Below are 18,758 nucleotides of genomic sequence, written 5' to 3' on the forward strand. Positions count from 1 at the left end.
GTTCAAGGATTTCGAAATGACACTCTTACTTGATTACAAATTGATTGGAAAGTAAATATGACTTATTCTGAGTTATGTGTGGTCGCTATCTTTATTACAACTGTTTCATGTTTCACCATTCATTGACCGTTTGAAATTACATCTGTATGTTCACCTTGTTAAATGATCCTACAGCGAATACAATACATTAATACATTACTTTGTGACGTCATTTTACGGGGAATTCTTTTCAAATCAGTGAATTCAAATCATACGTTCTATAAGAAAATGAGAAAACCTCGTTTCTTTTGTATGTTTTATTGGAGAAAGCATATATTCAACTCGTCTTGATTGGAACTGTTTAGTTTCATACTTATGTGTTTATTTTCGTATAAACTTGACTCGCCAAAACAGCTAGATTGGATATATATCTCATAATCGCTAATACTTTGCTCTATGTATTTAAACTTTCTTGAGAATCAGCTGGTATTACCTCGTATTTCTGGAGTATAAAAGGAACCATACAACTCTTGATAACATTACTAATTTGGAACATTTATTTAAAGCAGATAACGTTTAATATTGATACTATCTTTTCGTCATTCTTTTTAATGTATTATAATGTGTGCATTACATTACATTATTATGTATTCGTACTGTACATCAGAACGTTTGTGTAAAATGCTTGTTATGTTTTATAATTGTCTTTATTCACTGTTGTCAAGTTAGAAACTGTTGTGAAATCCTTGAAATGCGTTAAGGAGCTGAATTAAGACGTCACATTGACAGGTTAAATGGCACTTTAACTAAACGTCATGTTAATTTTCATTTTATTACGATCGCTTTTCATTTAGTGCATATGCGTAACGAATGTAAATAAGTTAAATTATCAAAAGAGTATGTGTCATAACATGTATGAATTGTCATGTTTTTATAAAGTGACACGTATATATATCAAAATGTCTTCGTCCATCAATATAAATTTTATTGATTTAATTAACACAATTCGATGCTTTGTTTATTGGGTTAAATATTTAATGACAAAGACAATATCAAGGCACTGTGTGCAGCAATAAAGCAGTGCTGAATAGAACACATTTGATATGGACAAACACCACATGTTACTCTAGGAAAGCAATTCGGTACAGACAGAAGATTGCTCTACTCGGCTGCCAATAGCGGCCTATAGCTGCCGGACTGCAATTCCTCATGTGATCTGTCGTGCTCAGGTTTCTAATCACTGTTCCCAAGTGATAAAGGGCGAACGACTTCGTACCTATTATTCGTCGCTGGGGAAGAAGGCGTGCACGTTGTTTCTGTTAGTATGGATCATATTCTGTTCATGTGTTTGTTTTAAACTGTATTCCTAGGATAGCCTTGCTAATGTCATATTTTCTGTGCTAATTATTTAAAGCACTTATCATAGAAATTGTTTTTTTTTTTGAGCAACTTTGTATAAGGAATGGGTCAATGCATTCACATTTTTTTATTGTTCGATAAAGTTCTGAAAGAATCAACTGTGGTTCGTATTGTTGATTTGGATATAAATCCTTACGGTTGGAAATTCATATTCAACACTTGTAATCCCGACCCTCTTTCAATAAACCTTTGAGATTTTAACAATTTAGATTTTATACCATAAAACAAAGTTAATCACTAATATATACATTATGGAACCAACATATTAAACTACTTTTACATGTATGTACAATTTAATATCGATCACAGAAATAGTCAACGACTCTCAGACCTTTGATTTTAACATGATAAACACAAACACTTTATACAACACAACACTGTGAAGTTGACCTGTTGAACCACCTAATTATAAATGTATATTGTCGTAATAATTAAATCATCGCTCATCGCTTTCATGTCACACACGTTGAATGGAATTCCTGTATATTATTCTCAATACTTCTTCAACTGTCAATCAAGTTTCGATCACAAGATAAAAATAGTTGTCTGATATTAGCAAAGTAGGTGCAACAATCATATAATAAATCCAAGACAGGTCAAATCACATCAAATATACCTTATTCACACGGGCAATACAGTTTATGTGAGTAACTTCAAGCGCCTACTCCTGGATGGCCTGCTCACGAATGAGTAGACAGGGTGGGGACTGACATACATACTCACTATCAAGGGACGGCAGTTGAGAAATTTGGATTTCCGACAGATGGATTTCTACCAGACGGGAGTTTATGTTATCTTCATGCCGATCCGCCCGGTATTTGATATCAGACAACTTGCTTTTTCGGATTTTTTTGTTAAGAAGCGTATTAAATGGATTTCTGACACAGGAACAATCACCGACACAGCTTGCCAGAGGTAGTCTTAACAGTGCATGTCTGAAACTTTTAGCGCATGCGCTGTATAACACGAAGTTGACTGCAAAATTGATGTAATATAATATTTGTACTATGTGCTGCCAGTAAACTTCCGTCCGCGACACACTGTAATGTGACTCCGTGATGCTCCGAAAGAAGAACTGTACACGTATGGCATGACTTGGTAGATTGAGTACCACAAATACTATAATAACCACTACCAACATGCGCTTGAGCTTTGCTTGGGCTTTCAGAGCTTGCTTTGCCATGCGGTCATGACCAGTGTTCGATTCGTTGCTGTCGCCTTGAGAGTCACTAACACTATTATTGTTGGAACCGGTTCTATACTCCGATGGTTTCTTGTACAACCTAGAGATGTCTATTAATAGGCGCGTTGTCATAAAGATAATCATAGAGAAAGGCAGTAGAAGCGTTAGGAATGTATCGAGTATAGAGAGGACCATCATAGTGTCACTGTCACTAGATGTAGACATGCATTTCTGTTCCGTCCCGCTGGTGGTTACCTTGGCAGTCCAGAAGGCAAACATGTATAACAGAGCTGCAAAAGCCGTCAGGACAAGCACCGCCCGTCGGGCAAATCTAGGTTTACACACTTTGTCCCCTTTTGAGGAGTGAAACACGGCAACATACATCTCGATCGTGAATGCGTTTACGTACCAAACAGATGTAAAGCTAAACACAAACGTCATATAGACAACGATCTGACATATTCCATCGGTGTGAAAGAAATGTATTCCCATTGCATCAAGCCAGCCGAATCCCACACAAAACAAGAAACCAGTGTCTGAGATGGACAGTGCGGCTAGGTAAACCGATGTGGATATACGCTTGAGGCGAGAACAGACAAAGACAAAAAAGGATATGGTGTTGCCCAGAAATCCAGTAACTATTATAATAGGTAGTAAGTACCTGTTTGCGTAAATGACAAGCGTTTGAAGCGCTTCGTTTTCCTCCTCGTCTTGCACATCGTAATTTGTATCCAGAGATCCGTTCGACACGGTGGCGTTGTATGATAGATCCTGCATCCTCGTAGTTATGTGAATCAGTGAACACTACACATCGTTACACGGGGAGATGGTCGGTATAGCAACATATCACCTGTAATACAAAGGACAAAAATCAAGATTGGGTTTAAACATGCAATTTTGTCACTGATTATACAAATACAATCGATAGTTAGTTATTAAAATCTGTCAAATTTCTCTATAGCTATATGAATGATTAATAAACTACTTTTGAATGTATCCTTTTATCATGAACGAAAATGATTAATGAACATATGCTGATTGTTATCAAACACATAACGTTAGGCGATAAATAGTTTTTCTGTAGTCCATACTTCGTTGCACGCTCTTAGAAATGTACACTGTTTTACTGTTAAAATATTTTTGGTGAATATGTTTTCAAGTTGTCAATACTCGTACTATACATATACTAAACGTATGAATAGACATAGTTATAATAGTTTAGCTTGCAAACTCAAAAACGAATTGAGTTACATGGAAGACACCCGCAAAATTAACAATCCGTGAATCTGATGACGTGCATGGCGCCGCAGAAATAAGAATGCGCTTATGAAATTACGCAGGAAGTTCTGTGCCGTCATGACGTTTGTTATGTAAGAGAAATGAATGCGTTTATGTCAGTACATCAACAGTTCTTAGCCGTTTTGACGTGTGCTATGCACAGGGGAAATGCGATATTTTTATTATTCTTACAGTGCTATGCCATTATGACGTGCCTAGTGCGCCAAAATGAAAATACCAACAACACAAGTTAGCTTTTACGACGTGTGTTATGTATTGAAATGAGAAGGAGAAAGTAAATACAACAGTACGTTTCACCATGTTTTAAGCTTTGCATAGTTTCATGATGATTTTCATAAATGCAAAATCCGCGAAAATCCCTTAACACGCAAAAATTCCACTTTCACAGTACTACGTCTGGGTAAAAAAACCGAAGCACTCTTTCAAATGCGTATAGAATGTATCTCGAGTTTCATTAACATTGTCTCGCTAGCTCTATTCTCTAGCATTACAAAGCTATAATATATTTGTTTTACGCGCCAAAAAAATGTTAACGCTTATCGGAAAATCAGATATACATCATGCTGCTTATGACGGTTTCATTAAATTAATTGTTTCGAAGACGTGTGCATTTCCAATTTGATCGGATTTATTTGGCTCTCTCTGGTATCTTAAAGTACATTTACAACTTTTGCACAGTCAATGAGACGAACGTAATGTCCATCAGTTTACAGCTACACATACATGACATTAACTAAGTGTATTGCCTCTCTCCGATTAAGTCTCTGGAATGTGGCAGACAGATTAATACAACCAGACAGCACCATGCTCTATGAAGTTCTATGTATAATGTATGAGTGTATACCAGCGGGAATGTTATTGACAACTCACCTGTTTTGTTTCACATTTCTCCTAGGTAAATGCTTTTGCTGAATGTTAATAGGTCAAGTAAATTGCATAGTATATAAGACATAGTATTATATTGTAATGTTGTATAATTGTATTACATGTCGATTGCATCACTATATGTAACTTTTATCAAGCACATGTATTTTAGTAGCAAGATTACCATGTTTTTTTAAAAAAATCGATTGCGTAAATATGTTATTTTATCTAACACATGTATTTTACTAACAAGAGGACCACGTGGAAGATTAGCCTTTGGCTAAACATGTATTTTATCCTCAATAAATACAGTTTAATATTATTAATGAGAAAAACTAAAATAGATATTATAACTGTTCTGTGGGTGGGATTTGAATTCTATCAACTTAAGCTTATATTTTTCACACTATGACAGATGTCAAAAGTGATCAACTGCCATAGCTTGTAACAATTTATGATATATCTGTATAATTTTAAGACAATTTGAGAGCAGAGATTCGTAGCCCTTCGGCTGTTCGTTATCCTCGCAAAACAAATAAAGAATTAATCAATTTATTGATAACAGTCCTATTGGCAAACATTTGCAGAATCACAGCAAAAAACAATAGCATTTGTATTGAGTAGCCAATTTAAAACGGTGCACAACTCTACTGTCAAGCATGATGTCATTTGAAGATGGCGTCAATGCTTAAATACTTTCGTTTTTATGCACTAACATTTTCGTCCATGTTGATAGTATAGACATATAACAAATAGAAATTTGAAATGTTTCCCAATGGGTCACAGCACACATAAACATGCATATCAGTAGGTTATGTTTATAGACAATTGTAACGAACCCCAGTGCTTTAAGTAAGTTAGGGGTCAAGTGAATTTGCTCCTTTTCATGCGGTCTTGGTACCATTCTTTTCTGATTCATTTAGTGCTCACACTATGTCCTAGTGTATACGCATTGGCGCGTCAATTTACATGCTTAACAAAACTAAAAGTTTTTGGACACGCGTTTGTCAAAAAGTGGATAGTTCTTACCATTTATATTGTGTCTTTACGTTAAAATATCAAACAGTTCAGGAGACTAACGCATATCACCAACAGATAAGTTAATTAACATCATAAGACAGATAGTATTAGCTTATCTATTTATATCTATGTAATTTAGTTCGGTGAAATAAAGTCACACCAGACCTTTTATCGTAAATGTTGACGAAACTTTCATTACTTTATAGAGCTCAATATATTCAGTCAATCGTTGAAGTAACATTAGGCAAATTATCTCTATCACTGAACTGTTTTATCTATTGTGAGAAACTGATGTCTGTGCAGCAGCTTTGTCATATATTTATTGCAGGTCATAAACAGGAAATAGGTTTATAGGCAGTAAATGTTGTATATGTTAGGTCGATATCCTGTGTCCTGTGTGCAAGCAATAATCCCCTCTTTAGAAAATGAATATTTAAAATATCTATAACTAATGGTTGTTGCGTCAAAATACAATGGCATAATATACAAAAATCGTCAACACTCCTGGACACAATATACCATACCGTAACATTATACAGACAAATTATTCCCAAGCGTAGCCCCACATTGACAAAATATACCACACCGTAACCTCACATTGACAAAATATACCACATCGTCAACTCACCATGATTAAATGTACCACATCGTCACTTCATACTGACCAAATATAACACACCGCCAACTCACATTGATAAAATATACAACCCCATCACATCACATTGACAAAATAAATTATCCCATCACATCACATTGACCAAATACACCACAGCGTCACTTCATATAGAAATATAGCACAGCGTTACCTCATTATGCCAAAATATACCACAGCGTCACCTCATTTTGCAAAATATATCACTGCGTCATCTCATATTGCGAAAAATACCACAGCGTCACCTCACATTGACAAATATACCACACCGTCATATCACATTGATACCATATACCACAGTGTTACCTCACATGGTTCAATTATACCGTAGCGTCACCTCACATTGACAAAATCCATTACAGTGTCACTTCATATTATTTTATAATTATCTAATTAATTATTTCAAGAACAATCACTTTATTTCTCGTAGAAATCTGTCACAACTCAAGTCAAACCATACTACAGCACCAACGCGTTCTCGAAAGAATTGTTATCAATCCCTATTAAATGCAGATATATATGTTTAAGTGCTTAAGTAAAAAGTAAAATATCAATGTCCCAGCAATAAAGGAAATAATTAAACCTAGGCTATTTAATTGTATTTTAGGAGTTCACTAGATTCACGAGTTCTGGCTTGACTAACTTTCTAAACATTTTTATGGTTGGCTGCGCAATTTAAGTGAGCTCAAGACCTATTTGTACCGTTTACAAATAGCAATTTGTGACTTTGTTATATGTATGATCAAACAACCATGAAGCATAGAGTAAATATTATATTTAAAAATTACACACTAACAAATATATTTTCACGTACTTGCAGCAATCAACAGTATCAAATATATGTGTACGGACTAAACACAAGTTACTGCCTACTCCATAGAACAATGACTAAACACGTGTGTTTCCCTTAATAGTACACGATTACTTGGTTATCACGTATAAAGTATCATAAAGGGTTTAAATGTGCAGTATTTTTTTTTAGATATTATGTTAACAGTGATACATATGCGAAATATTAAGACCACTATCTGGTCAAGTCAACCCCGCTGTATAATTACCCACCTTAGCCGACCTTTCTACTGTAAAACACACGTACATTTGACATTACAAACGCTAAAATTGGACATACGTACCAGAACTGCATGTTGCTTTAGGCGATAAAAGTTATGCCCCTGTAGTTCTTTTTTTGAATTCAAACACTTGTTTGTTTTTAAATATACCTAACATCACTAAAGACTTTTTCATATTAGTACCTTTATCAGCCCTTCAAATGATTTTAATCCTGAGACAAAAAATCGACTTCTCAGATGAACTCAATACCGAAACAAACTTGTAAACTGCCACTAATTCTGCCCGAATATCGATTGGTATTTTGTACCAAAAATGTGCCCTAATAACACATTGTATAAGGTTACTCAGATTAACCCTAACAACGACTCGTATACTGTGACATAGATTTACCATAACAACGACTTGTCTACTGTGACCTTGAATTACCATAACCCTTAGATTTCTTGTGACTTGTATATTGAGACTTATATGTATCTTGCCAACGACTTGTTTACTGTGACAAAAAAAACATGTCTTTACAAAGAATTCTTTTCTGTGACCCTACCCTGGCAACGGCTTCAGTTCATTGATAGAGATCTGTCCAAACAGATTTGTATATTCCGACTGATATACACCGTTACAAATACATTGATAATAAAGCAGAAACGAATTCTACTTATTGCTTAAATACTGTGATAGGGTTATGATCTAGCAATCATTTGTAAACCGCGAGATATTTGTATCCTATAAGTGGCTTGTACAATTGTATGCTATTTTCATCTTACACAACCGCCTACTTGCATGATTTGAGACCATTCTCCGGTAGAGTGTAACAGATAGCCTTCACGTAACAGAAATTCGCTGATTAGATTATCTTTCCAGGGAAGGTTCATACAGCTTTCATTCGTCGAAAAGGGACAGAGAGAAAGCATGTCGCGCCCTAACAACAAAACGACATACGCATCAAATTTAAAGGCTTGTGATATACATTAAAAATCAATACACATTAACCAAGAATGCGGCATGGCGTCCTATGTTACCCAACAATAAGAAAGCAATTCGATATACAGTTCTGAAGCATGTTTTGTTAACTTGGTCCCGCGTTGTTTATATGCTCATAGACACGTCGGTGATATGATGCGCAATGACATCAATTTAATAGAAACTATAATAATAATGTTTAATTGTCAGTATTTTGCGTTAGGGTTGTAAAAGCATGATTTAATAGGTAATATTAACAACATGTTCACCACACTTAGAACGCAGGCCTACACAAAAAAGACGGACATTTGCTAAGGAGACATTAAATCAAAATGTTATATATCATGAAACCTTGATGAAAATAAAATAGAGAAAAAAGGGTATTCCGGAAGAAGGTAATCAATGACACAACGACCAATGGCTAAATGAAATAATTATATATTTTTTATTATCAGCATTTAAATTTTCAAAAAATACCGTAAAGGTTCCTTATTGTAGATAGAGTCTTCCAGGGTGGAAGCCTTTGTTAAGTACTTCATTGGTCAAAAACAAGTATCAATCCAACGAATTCTGATGCTTAGATAATCTCTTGAGTAACATATCGACTGTAACTTGTAAAGTTCATGGAACACTGGTATGCCTGAACAGAACAGGAACATGGGTTTTAAATACTGACTTTTGTTATACATTTTGATTGCGTACATGCAATTACCAATATTGTCGGACTGTTGTAAATTTCAATACACGTTCCATACATTTTGTAAAAGAGAAACTATAAAAGGTCAACTGTTATTAAATATAATATGTCGCTAACTTATTTATGCAAAAGTAATGCATAAGTCTTTTGATCGTGTGTGTTAAATTATAAAAACAACATAGCACACCCTCATTATTGTCATATCTGTTGATCGAGGAAAGCTAAATTAATAATAAAACGGATGCATCACTGATAATGCATTCAGTAATGATGAAACAGAAATGAAACAAAACCGCTTAAAAGGTAATGGAACCTTAATTGATATTTAATTTTATGTATCAGTAATCGAAATTGTTCAAGCTTCCCCCCAGTAGAGTTAATGAAGCATGCAAATAATTTGTACGATCTAAAAACTTTGTAATAGGCAAATGGTAAGAAACCAAATAAAAATTCAATGATATGTATATACTTATGAGAGGAAGTCACGTGAATTACAAACTAAGTTACGTACCGTTGCAAATCATGATGGAGAATATTGCCACATTGTTGTCCATAACCCCACCTTATCCACCAGCTTACAAAATCTATACAGACTGTGTCAAAACTGGGTGACTACTGGCCTTTTCTATATATGACACGTGTGGCGGTGTGCACAGCTACGGGAGTTGTTACATAAAGAAGATGGTTAGGGTCACTGCTATATATAATCACCTTACTTAGTGGGCATTATTGCTTGAATGTGTGAATGATGAGCTCGCACCTTCATGTGAGGTCTATCCCTGTTCCCTGGCAAATCGTTAGTAACTAGACTTGTATGATACCCATAACATTACTTCAATTAACCAAATGTTTGTGAAATTCAGAATAAATATATTTACTGTATCTATTTAGAATGCTTTTAAAAGTCGGACCATAACCTATACCTGCCGATATTCAAATTTTGTCAACCTTGAAAACGCATATGTGCTGAGACATATGCTGTAAGCGAACATGTTTTAGCAGTTTTCCAATTTTACCCATTTTTAGGCTTAAAAATTGCGCTAAATTATGACTGCTCTAATTGCAGTTCCTGAATAGAGTTTTCTATTGGATATATTTTCAGTGGCTAATTTTTCAATGTACAAATCTGTTACATTTCAAGAACATGCTAAACTTTGAGTTCACTTAAATACGTATTCTTACAGTATATCATCGTAGTTATCATTATAAACTAATGACAGAAATCGTAGACAAATCTATTCAATTTTTGCTTAAATAATTTGACGACTTCATTAGCACAAAACATTATTCCACAGCAGCACAGATAATAAGAACCAATCAAAACATGACTGCTTAAAGCGTTTCAAAGACAAAAGGTCGTATGATCAATGACCAAATGACAATAATAAATCACCAACTGGAAAAGAGATGGATTGAAATGTTAGATGGACGTTCAGCCGTTATTACAACGACGTGCACTTGCTGAGCTAAAACAAGCTGAGATTACCAAATATTCGTCATTATGCTCCAGTGTGTTTCTTGCAAATGAAATATCTTGTGACATGCTCATCTCTATTTGCGAGCTTATGTTCTACCTTAGACATCAAAAGATATATTCCTAAGATAACAGGGTCAATGAAACATCACATAACTTTGGGCTCAGGATCCGAACAAAGATTCGTTGTATTCGTATTGCTCAATTAGCTGCATAAGCAAAGACGTAATAGCGACGGTGCTGACAGGAATTTGTCAAAAACCTAAAGCAATCTGCCATTTTATCTAGTTTTTAACATTAAACAATTATGTATCACGAAATGAATCCCCCCAAAAAAACTTATACTGCATTGATATGCTAATTCCTTCGGCTGGCCGAAAACCCCAGGCTATTCATTGATAAATATTGTTCACATGAGTGAATAAGCAGATAAAAAAAATAACAAGCACATGGGATAATCTTCAAACTTGGTTGTGTTATCTACGATTAAAGCGTCGTCTGGAAAAACTGCGTAAAATGGGTGTTGTTGCACGACGGAATTGAGGAAAGAGCCACACCACACTCGACCAGAACAAAACCGTAGCTTGAACTCAAATCGATGAAAAGAAGAACAACCGTGAAAACATACAAGAGAAATTTAATGATATTCATAGTTGAAACCATACAAATTGTGAAAATATGGAAGAATCAGCGAGAGTAAAAAGAAAGAGATTGTTTACAGTCATTTCTATTGAAGTCATCACAGGTATGATACAGTTGAGTACGAGTAAGCCGTCAATTATAGTCTTGCTATAGGTAAAGATAAAAGTAAAAACGGAAATTGAAGGATTTTGCAAGTTGTTTTGTTACATGTTCTGGAGTTTAATAAATTCAGTCTCATTATATATTGAATCTGGTCCCTTGACTTATGCTAATGCAATACCGAGCATCTCATGAGGCCAGTTTCACACTTACCTATAGAGACGGAACTGTTTCGAATTCAGGATGAGCACGTACACCGGGTAATGACACGAAGCGAAACAGATGTTAACACTGATAAATTGAATACGGTTATTTTTTATTACATCAATCATACAACAACGTAGTCATTATTTGGATCAGACGGGCACAGAGAGTGACAACTAATGAGAACTCTCTGATAAAAAATGCCAATATTTATACAGAATGTTTTGAGTAGTGGCACTATCCCTTATATAATTACTATACGTAGTATTTTGAAATGAACTATGTCTCCTCTAATCTTTGAAATGCATATAATTAAGGATATTTGCTTACCACCCTTTCTTTTTTTTAAAGTAGTTTAGACCGAATCGATTTCCCCCTATTTATGGCCCCTAGCATCATCAAAGCGTCCTGGAAAGACGCAACAGCTGTATGGTGCAGTGGAATTCATGTCGGCATACTGTATTTATTGTCATACTGTATCTGTTGTCATACTGTATCTATTGTCTACTATATCTATTGTCATACTGTATCTATAGTCATACTGTATCTATTGTCATACAATATATATCGTCATACTGTATCTATTGTCATACTCTATCTATTGTCATACTGTATCTAGTGTCAAACTGTATCTATTGTCATACTGTATCTATTGTCTACTGTATCTAGTGTCATACTGTATCTATTGTCATGCTGTATCTATAGTCATACTGTATCTATTGTCATACTGTATCTACTGTCATACTGTATCTATTGTCATACAGTATCTATTGTCATACTGTATCTATTGTCAAATTCTAAATCTGTAATCACCTTTGTGTGCCTTGTGTTCATGTTTATAAACCGCGGCATTATATACCACACGTGGTGTAACACCGACTTGAAAGGTAAGCAAACGATAAAGTATAGATTTTAGACCATCTTTATATTCACATCAGAAACCGAGAACTTGTTATATATGGTATTAAATTTGTTTGAGAAGTTCCTCAATAGAATATATTTCCCTACTTTGGTTAACGTGAGCCAAAGGGAAGAGAACAGGTGAACGCTAATATATATATATATATATATATATATATATATTATGGTTTTACGTTTTGAAAACTACACCTGTTGGCTGTAGGAGAAAAATAGTTTTTAACTTCGTGTGTTAAAGAATGTTTTTTTTATATTAATGAGACGAAAATATGTTGAATATGGCCCTTTCCAAATTATTATTATCATATTGATGTTAAACAGGATATTGATACATGGCTTTTTGTTATCTAATACTGTTATATAACGGATATTCACCATGAAAGAATCTTATTCGATTAAGATATGAGATTATGTAAGCAGGGACACAACGGTGAGTTTTTATCTAGATTATATAAATCAATTCAATACATTAATACAAAACATAGTGATATCTTATATTATGTTAAAAGCAAAATGTGAATATACCGTAAGATTTACTTTAATTATATATTTTCACCTTAGAAAATATGGATACACTTATATGATAGGCTACAGTGGTGATATAAAACACGTGTTTCTTTTAAGAAGAACATTCGTGGTTTTTGAAATCCAAATAAAATTAACATAAAAAATAGTTAATAGGATCTAGTTTGAGCCTAAATGTATTTTCCATAATCATACATTATTAACATCACATTAACAGTTGTTGAAAGTTGAAAGAGAATTCAATAATGTCGAATTGTACAGTAAATCAAAAGAAGTGTTAATTGATGACTAAGCTTACACACCATGAAAGTGTATAGCCAGGTGTACCTCACAACAAAGTATGGCTGTAGGGGATATTTATATATATATACAGACTACTAGGCTGTGGTTACCAGCATTTCACGTAAATCATATTAGTTGTTCCAGATACAGATAGTATTCATCGACAGTTTTATCACAGACGTTTATATTGACATCTCATCATAGACACATGACGTTTGTAACTGCTAGAAATCAGGGAATGACACAATTCATCAGTGAGTTTTTAAGATATTTTTTTTTTATTACAAATGTAAAGAAAGATTCCACCGACCTATTTAATGTAGATATGATAATAAATCACCGATATCGATTTCGGATAGACATATATTCCTATTTTGGCACAAACCTCATTAGGCTATATATTTTGCTTTTCCATATATCAATTAATGATATTTTCATATAAAATGCTATTTCAAAGGATAAATACCAGGTAATTTGTGTTTCCTGTTTCTTTTTATCATAAAACATTAGATTCCATGAAATTTTACTGACAATGATATATGAGGTATTTACGCTCGTGGTATCGCGTTCCTCTTTATACTCCGTATGAATACAAGCGTTCCGTCAATTTTCAACAAACATTAACTCGACCATTAAAACAATTCATAACGTAAGTGATAAATAAACTATTCAAATATTATTACCTTTCTATCGCCACACATTCTTAAAGCAAGAGTTGGTTGAAGAGCGTATGCTTATACCAATAGATGATGGATATCGACTGTGTCATTAGGTTAATCGTAAACCATCAAGCCAGTGTGTCAAAGGTCAAGCATAACATTGGCCTGACAACTACAGAACGAGACATATGGTCTGAAATGTTCAGTACATTTGTCAAACATCTCCTAAGTTCATTCAAAAAGAGATAGCGTGTGCCTACATTTTTCTTGTACACTTTAAATGCAATGAAACATAGCTGTATCCTTTGTGGTATCTAGGACATACATCACTGAAATCATCACTCTTCATACTGGTATTTAATAGATCGATAGTGGTTTAGCTCACTCTACACACTGTATTGTCGTTTCCCTTACTATTACTTACATTTAAGCGTTGTGTCCAATACTACTCACATCCAATCGTCAAGTCACGCGGTATTCCTCTGGAATTCCTGTACACTCCCGGGTTAATACTAGCCAAATAGATCACTGAACTGCATCAACAGTGTGAGAGCCACAGCGAGCGTCTGTATCATCTAGACACCGGTCTGGTAAGAGCAGGCATTGCTGTGAGAGGCGATGGTAATACTGGGGATCGATTATCAGTACGCTTTACCTATATACCTAGTAACTGTTACACAGTCACAGAGTTTACCTGTCGTATCAGAGCATCACCTGGTGTGGAGGAGACGTAACGAAACATTCATATCACTGTGTCTGCTTCGAAGTAGGTTAAATATGTATAATAGCAGTTAGACTGCTCCATTAAAACGTGGCAATAATAAAGAATAAATATCGTGAATAGAATGATGATATTTTAAAACTGACACTTCATAACAAGCTGGTGTATGTTGTGTCTCTAAAGCAATTCAATTAAAATTCGGATTACTAATGAAATCGTACGTGTGAAATGAGACATTAGCAAACATGCATCAGTAAACAAGCTACAAATTGATAATACAAGAAGTCCAATGGGCCTGCATCGCTCACCTGGTATTAATCTAACACTTGAAACCTTAAAAGATATCTAAAGTTTGACCCCTGTAACCTAGACTATAAGTGAATGTCATACATTTGAAAAAAACTTGGTAGCCCTTCATCCTAGCATGCTACTTACCAAATATCACAATCCTAGGCCTTTTGGTTACTGAGAAGAAGTTATTTTAAAAAAGGTTTTAAAACTTGGTATCCCAGTATGTTATTGGTCAAATAGCATCACCATAGGCCTCTGAATTTCGTATTTGTATGTTCATGAAACTGCAGCATATTTATTGATATGTTTTCGTACACGTAGTTATACAATTTTGCCGTTTCCGCTACGCTCAAAGCATTTCTAACAAGGGTTTCATGCAATACTATGATATAATCTTAACTGAAATACTCCCGAGGTTTTAAGTTGGCACCACGAAGGATACGGATGCCAAAACAGCGTGAATGCCTGAAAAAATGTCGACAAATCACGGAATCAAACATTACACTTTACCGTCGCATGCATTGAATCACAGATCTATTTCATTTTCTAACGTCCAGGTACTGTGCAATTTGCTCAAATACTATGTTCATTGTAGTGTATTTTTAAGACATCATTATGATTTGTATAAAGAGTGTCATTGAGACCTACAAAATGAAAAATACATAGTCATAATTAGTAAACATTGGCTATTGAAGCACCTGTTCTGCTATATGATTGTTATTTCAAATATTAAAAATGTCACGTCACTCTTAAGGATACAATTACTTCAAATCTGTTTGTTTTATATTCATTCGTATATTACATGGAACAGTTTTATGCAGATGACAATTGATGCAAGTTTTCCCCCATTACCTTGAAGCCGTCAATCTCTCATTATGAGAGATGTTTTCCAAGATTTGCGAACGTGATATAGTTATGAATGTGAACTATTTTGAGCATATTTTGTGAACAGCACAACAAATACCAAAAAAACCAAATGTAATAGGGATGAAACTACATTGGTATAAGAATGAATGAGGTCCTGGTTGACGATATTTAGAGTTTAGAGGTTTCCCATCTTACTGTACGCATTGCTATGGGAACAAACTATGCCCATATTTTTCGTTTTCATATGAGGCTTAATTTCATGAAGTGCTTATCAGGACTGGTAACAAAACTTTGCCAAATCAACTTTCATATATATATTGACGATGTGATGTCTCTACATTCAAGACATTTATTGACCTCGTCGATCGTATAGGCCCTATTATTAGTATCAAAACCATGTTATGCTTCCTTTTGTAGAAAATTAACTGAATACCACAGGTTAACGAAAGGGTCGGGATATGCCGAAGTGGTTTAGATATTGTATACGTCAAATCAGGTCACCGCCATTATGTCTCCGGAGAAATTCGGGAAATCTATATTGGTAATCAACGCTATACTATCAATTTTCTTAATAATGACCGTTCAATTTCTAAAGTAGACATTCAAGACTCTTCTGTGATTCCAGCGTATCTTATCTGTCAGCAGGACACAGGAGTAGTTAGTCAACTCTGTCGTGAGAATTTTCCAAGCAGGGGAGTTTGTTTTGCCATTAACGAGGCCAGGAACTTTAGCAATCGTTCACCAAAGTCGTGACTCGCTACGATGGAGAGAGTACAAAATAAATATTGAAATAGATGTGATACGTAATAATTAATTATATTTCTTTAAACCTTTTCTTACAAAGCAATCTTGCTCACGCATATTGCATTTGTCTATTGTACGCTACATTAAAACTCGTCTTGGGTAGTAGAATAAAACATCTGATTAGCCGCATGCGCATCAAATGTCAAACGGTGCTACCACAACGTATCCGAGCTTATTAAACCATCATATGGCAACTTTAGGTTTAGAGCCCGGAAACTAATTTCATTTGACATTCAAACCTCATTAATTAGGTCTCGTGAAACTGATTTGATAAACATGACATATATTAGACCAAGGTTGACCTATATATTCGGGAACGTGCGACTATCATATAAATGTGTCAAATATGCAACGCATTTCATTATATGAAGGATATAACATGAGTGTTCATGTCATTTTGAATTAATCAAACGTGTTCAATAAACTAATATGACACGAGCCTTTAGGCGCGTTTGATAAATTTAATACAACATGGCGAGAATGTAACATTCTATTTATCACATAACATTAATAATTTGAATAAAAATTCCAAACACAATTATTTGTAGTCAGCTCTAAATAGGTCAAAAATACTCCGATCATAGTATTGTCGTTCCGCGCAGTGCAAATTAGTTCCAGAATGTTTGATAACGGTTTAAAATGTTTTAAATGCAAAGCAATAATAATGACAAAATTAATTGGTTTGAAATAACGGTAAATGTATCCGTGTGGTGAAGTAAATAAAAGTACTACCAATAGTGGCGTAGGAATATGTTCCCAGGGTTTTGACCAATCACAGCAACTTCAGGTTTTATTACACAAGTGTGATACCATATCTATGACATGGCCGTATGACATAGTGAAATGGGACAGTTATGTAGGGGATTGGTCAAGTGGTTTACACCGTTGTACATGGAGTTTGTATGTGTATTTATGGCGAATTGGTCGAGTGGTTAACACTTCGGCATTCCACGCAGGCGGCCGGGGTTCGATCCCCGTAGTCGTTGTACTCATGGAATATTCAGAGAAAGTTTCTTCCTCCTGCCCACACAACTCCAATAACCCGGTAAAGGTTATTGCATGGTTTTCGAGTGACAAGGGATTTATTACACCCGAGCGAAGCGAGGGTGTAATAAGTCCCGAGTGACGAGAAATCATGCAATAACTGGCTTACTGCATGCTTCCCCACTCGAACAAAACAGAAAAATTGAGTAAAAAATGTTCACCTGGACAATCTTTTTAGCTACCCTACACTGCAGATATTTTACATGTACCTGTGTGAGTGAGTGCTAATCAGAACCAGGTAAGTTTGTCTTTATCCTAAATAATGTATACAAGTGTTTTTTGATTACTATCCAGCTCCAGTGTCAGGGAAGGTAAGGAGTGTCTGTCAAAATTCGGGAATCAATGTTGAATTTCTGACTACATTTTAATTTTAATTTTCAAGATGTGGCAAAGGTACAGGATATTGAAACCACTTTCATGCATACAATGAAAGAGTTAATCAATCCCTAAGGAATTCCAGTTCTTTCAATGAATGGTATATTTGAATGTGCAATTTTGTATAAAGAAACAGCTCCTAAAGATTATAAACTTTTCCAGGAAATGCTTATCCTCTCACGCGATAAGGACATATTTTTGTTTGTTTTTTCAATCATGAACTTACCATTTTTTTTCTTATTTTAAACGTGTCAACTAAGTTTATCCTTTCCACTGTATTGACTTCATCGTTAATTACTGATTGATTATCTCCCCTTTCTTCCAGCATTTGTGACCACAGTCCACTGGGCACACCCCCTTTCATTGTCATGTAATCATGATTGGCCATGAAAGGGGTTATGTGTGCAGTGGACTGTGGTAGCAAGTGATTTATTGCCCACAGTTTTCCATTGTGAGAGGTTGGAAGTATGCAGTAAGGTGGAGTATACAATGGTCTGGGGTGGATGTTGCGGTATCTATTCTGTAGCATTCAAGTGAGGTGGCACTATATATGATGCCGTTGGAAGCACGGTCCTACTTCAAACAGAACACAATACAACTCAAGCACACACGCAGACATACACACATAGGGAGATATTAGACAGGACTAGTATTTAGCGCCTGATAAGGCAGCCCCTTCAAATTCCTCAAAAATTGTATTTATTAATGT

General features: G+C 34.9%; 1 protein-coding gene across 2 annotated transcripts in view; it reads right to left on the reverse strand.

Moving 5' to 3' along the window:
• Positions 1-902: 902 nt before the first annotated feature.
• LOC110441774 (thyrotropin-releasing hormone receptor-like) overlaps positions 903-18,758 on the reverse strand; it is a 36,163-nt gene continuing 18,307 nt past the window's right edge. Inside the window, exons 1-2 of one of the 2 annotated variants that reach the window (XM_021485022.1) lie at positions 14,372-14,510; positions 903-3,431 (exon numbers count right to left, since the gene is read on the reverse strand). In XM_021485022.1, the coding sequence (XP_021340697.1) occupies positions 2,060-3,358 (1,299 nt within the window). In that variant the 5' untranslated portion in view covers positions 3,359-3,431; positions 14,372-14,510 and the 3' untranslated portion in view covers positions 903-2,059. Of the gene's footprint in view, positions 3,432-14,371; positions 14,511-18,758 lie in introns of those variants that run through there. The other variant, XM_021485024.1, reaches the window with a different exon arrangement.

This window comes from Mizuhopecten yessoensis, unplaced genomic scaffold, assembly GCF_002113885.1.
Source record: "Mizuhopecten yessoensis strain PY_sf001 unplaced genomic scaffold, ASM211388v2 scaffold716125, whole genome shotgun sequence".
Lineage (NCBI taxonomy): Eukaryota > Metazoa > Mollusca > Bivalvia > Pectinida > Pectinidae > Mizuhopecten > Mizuhopecten yessoensis.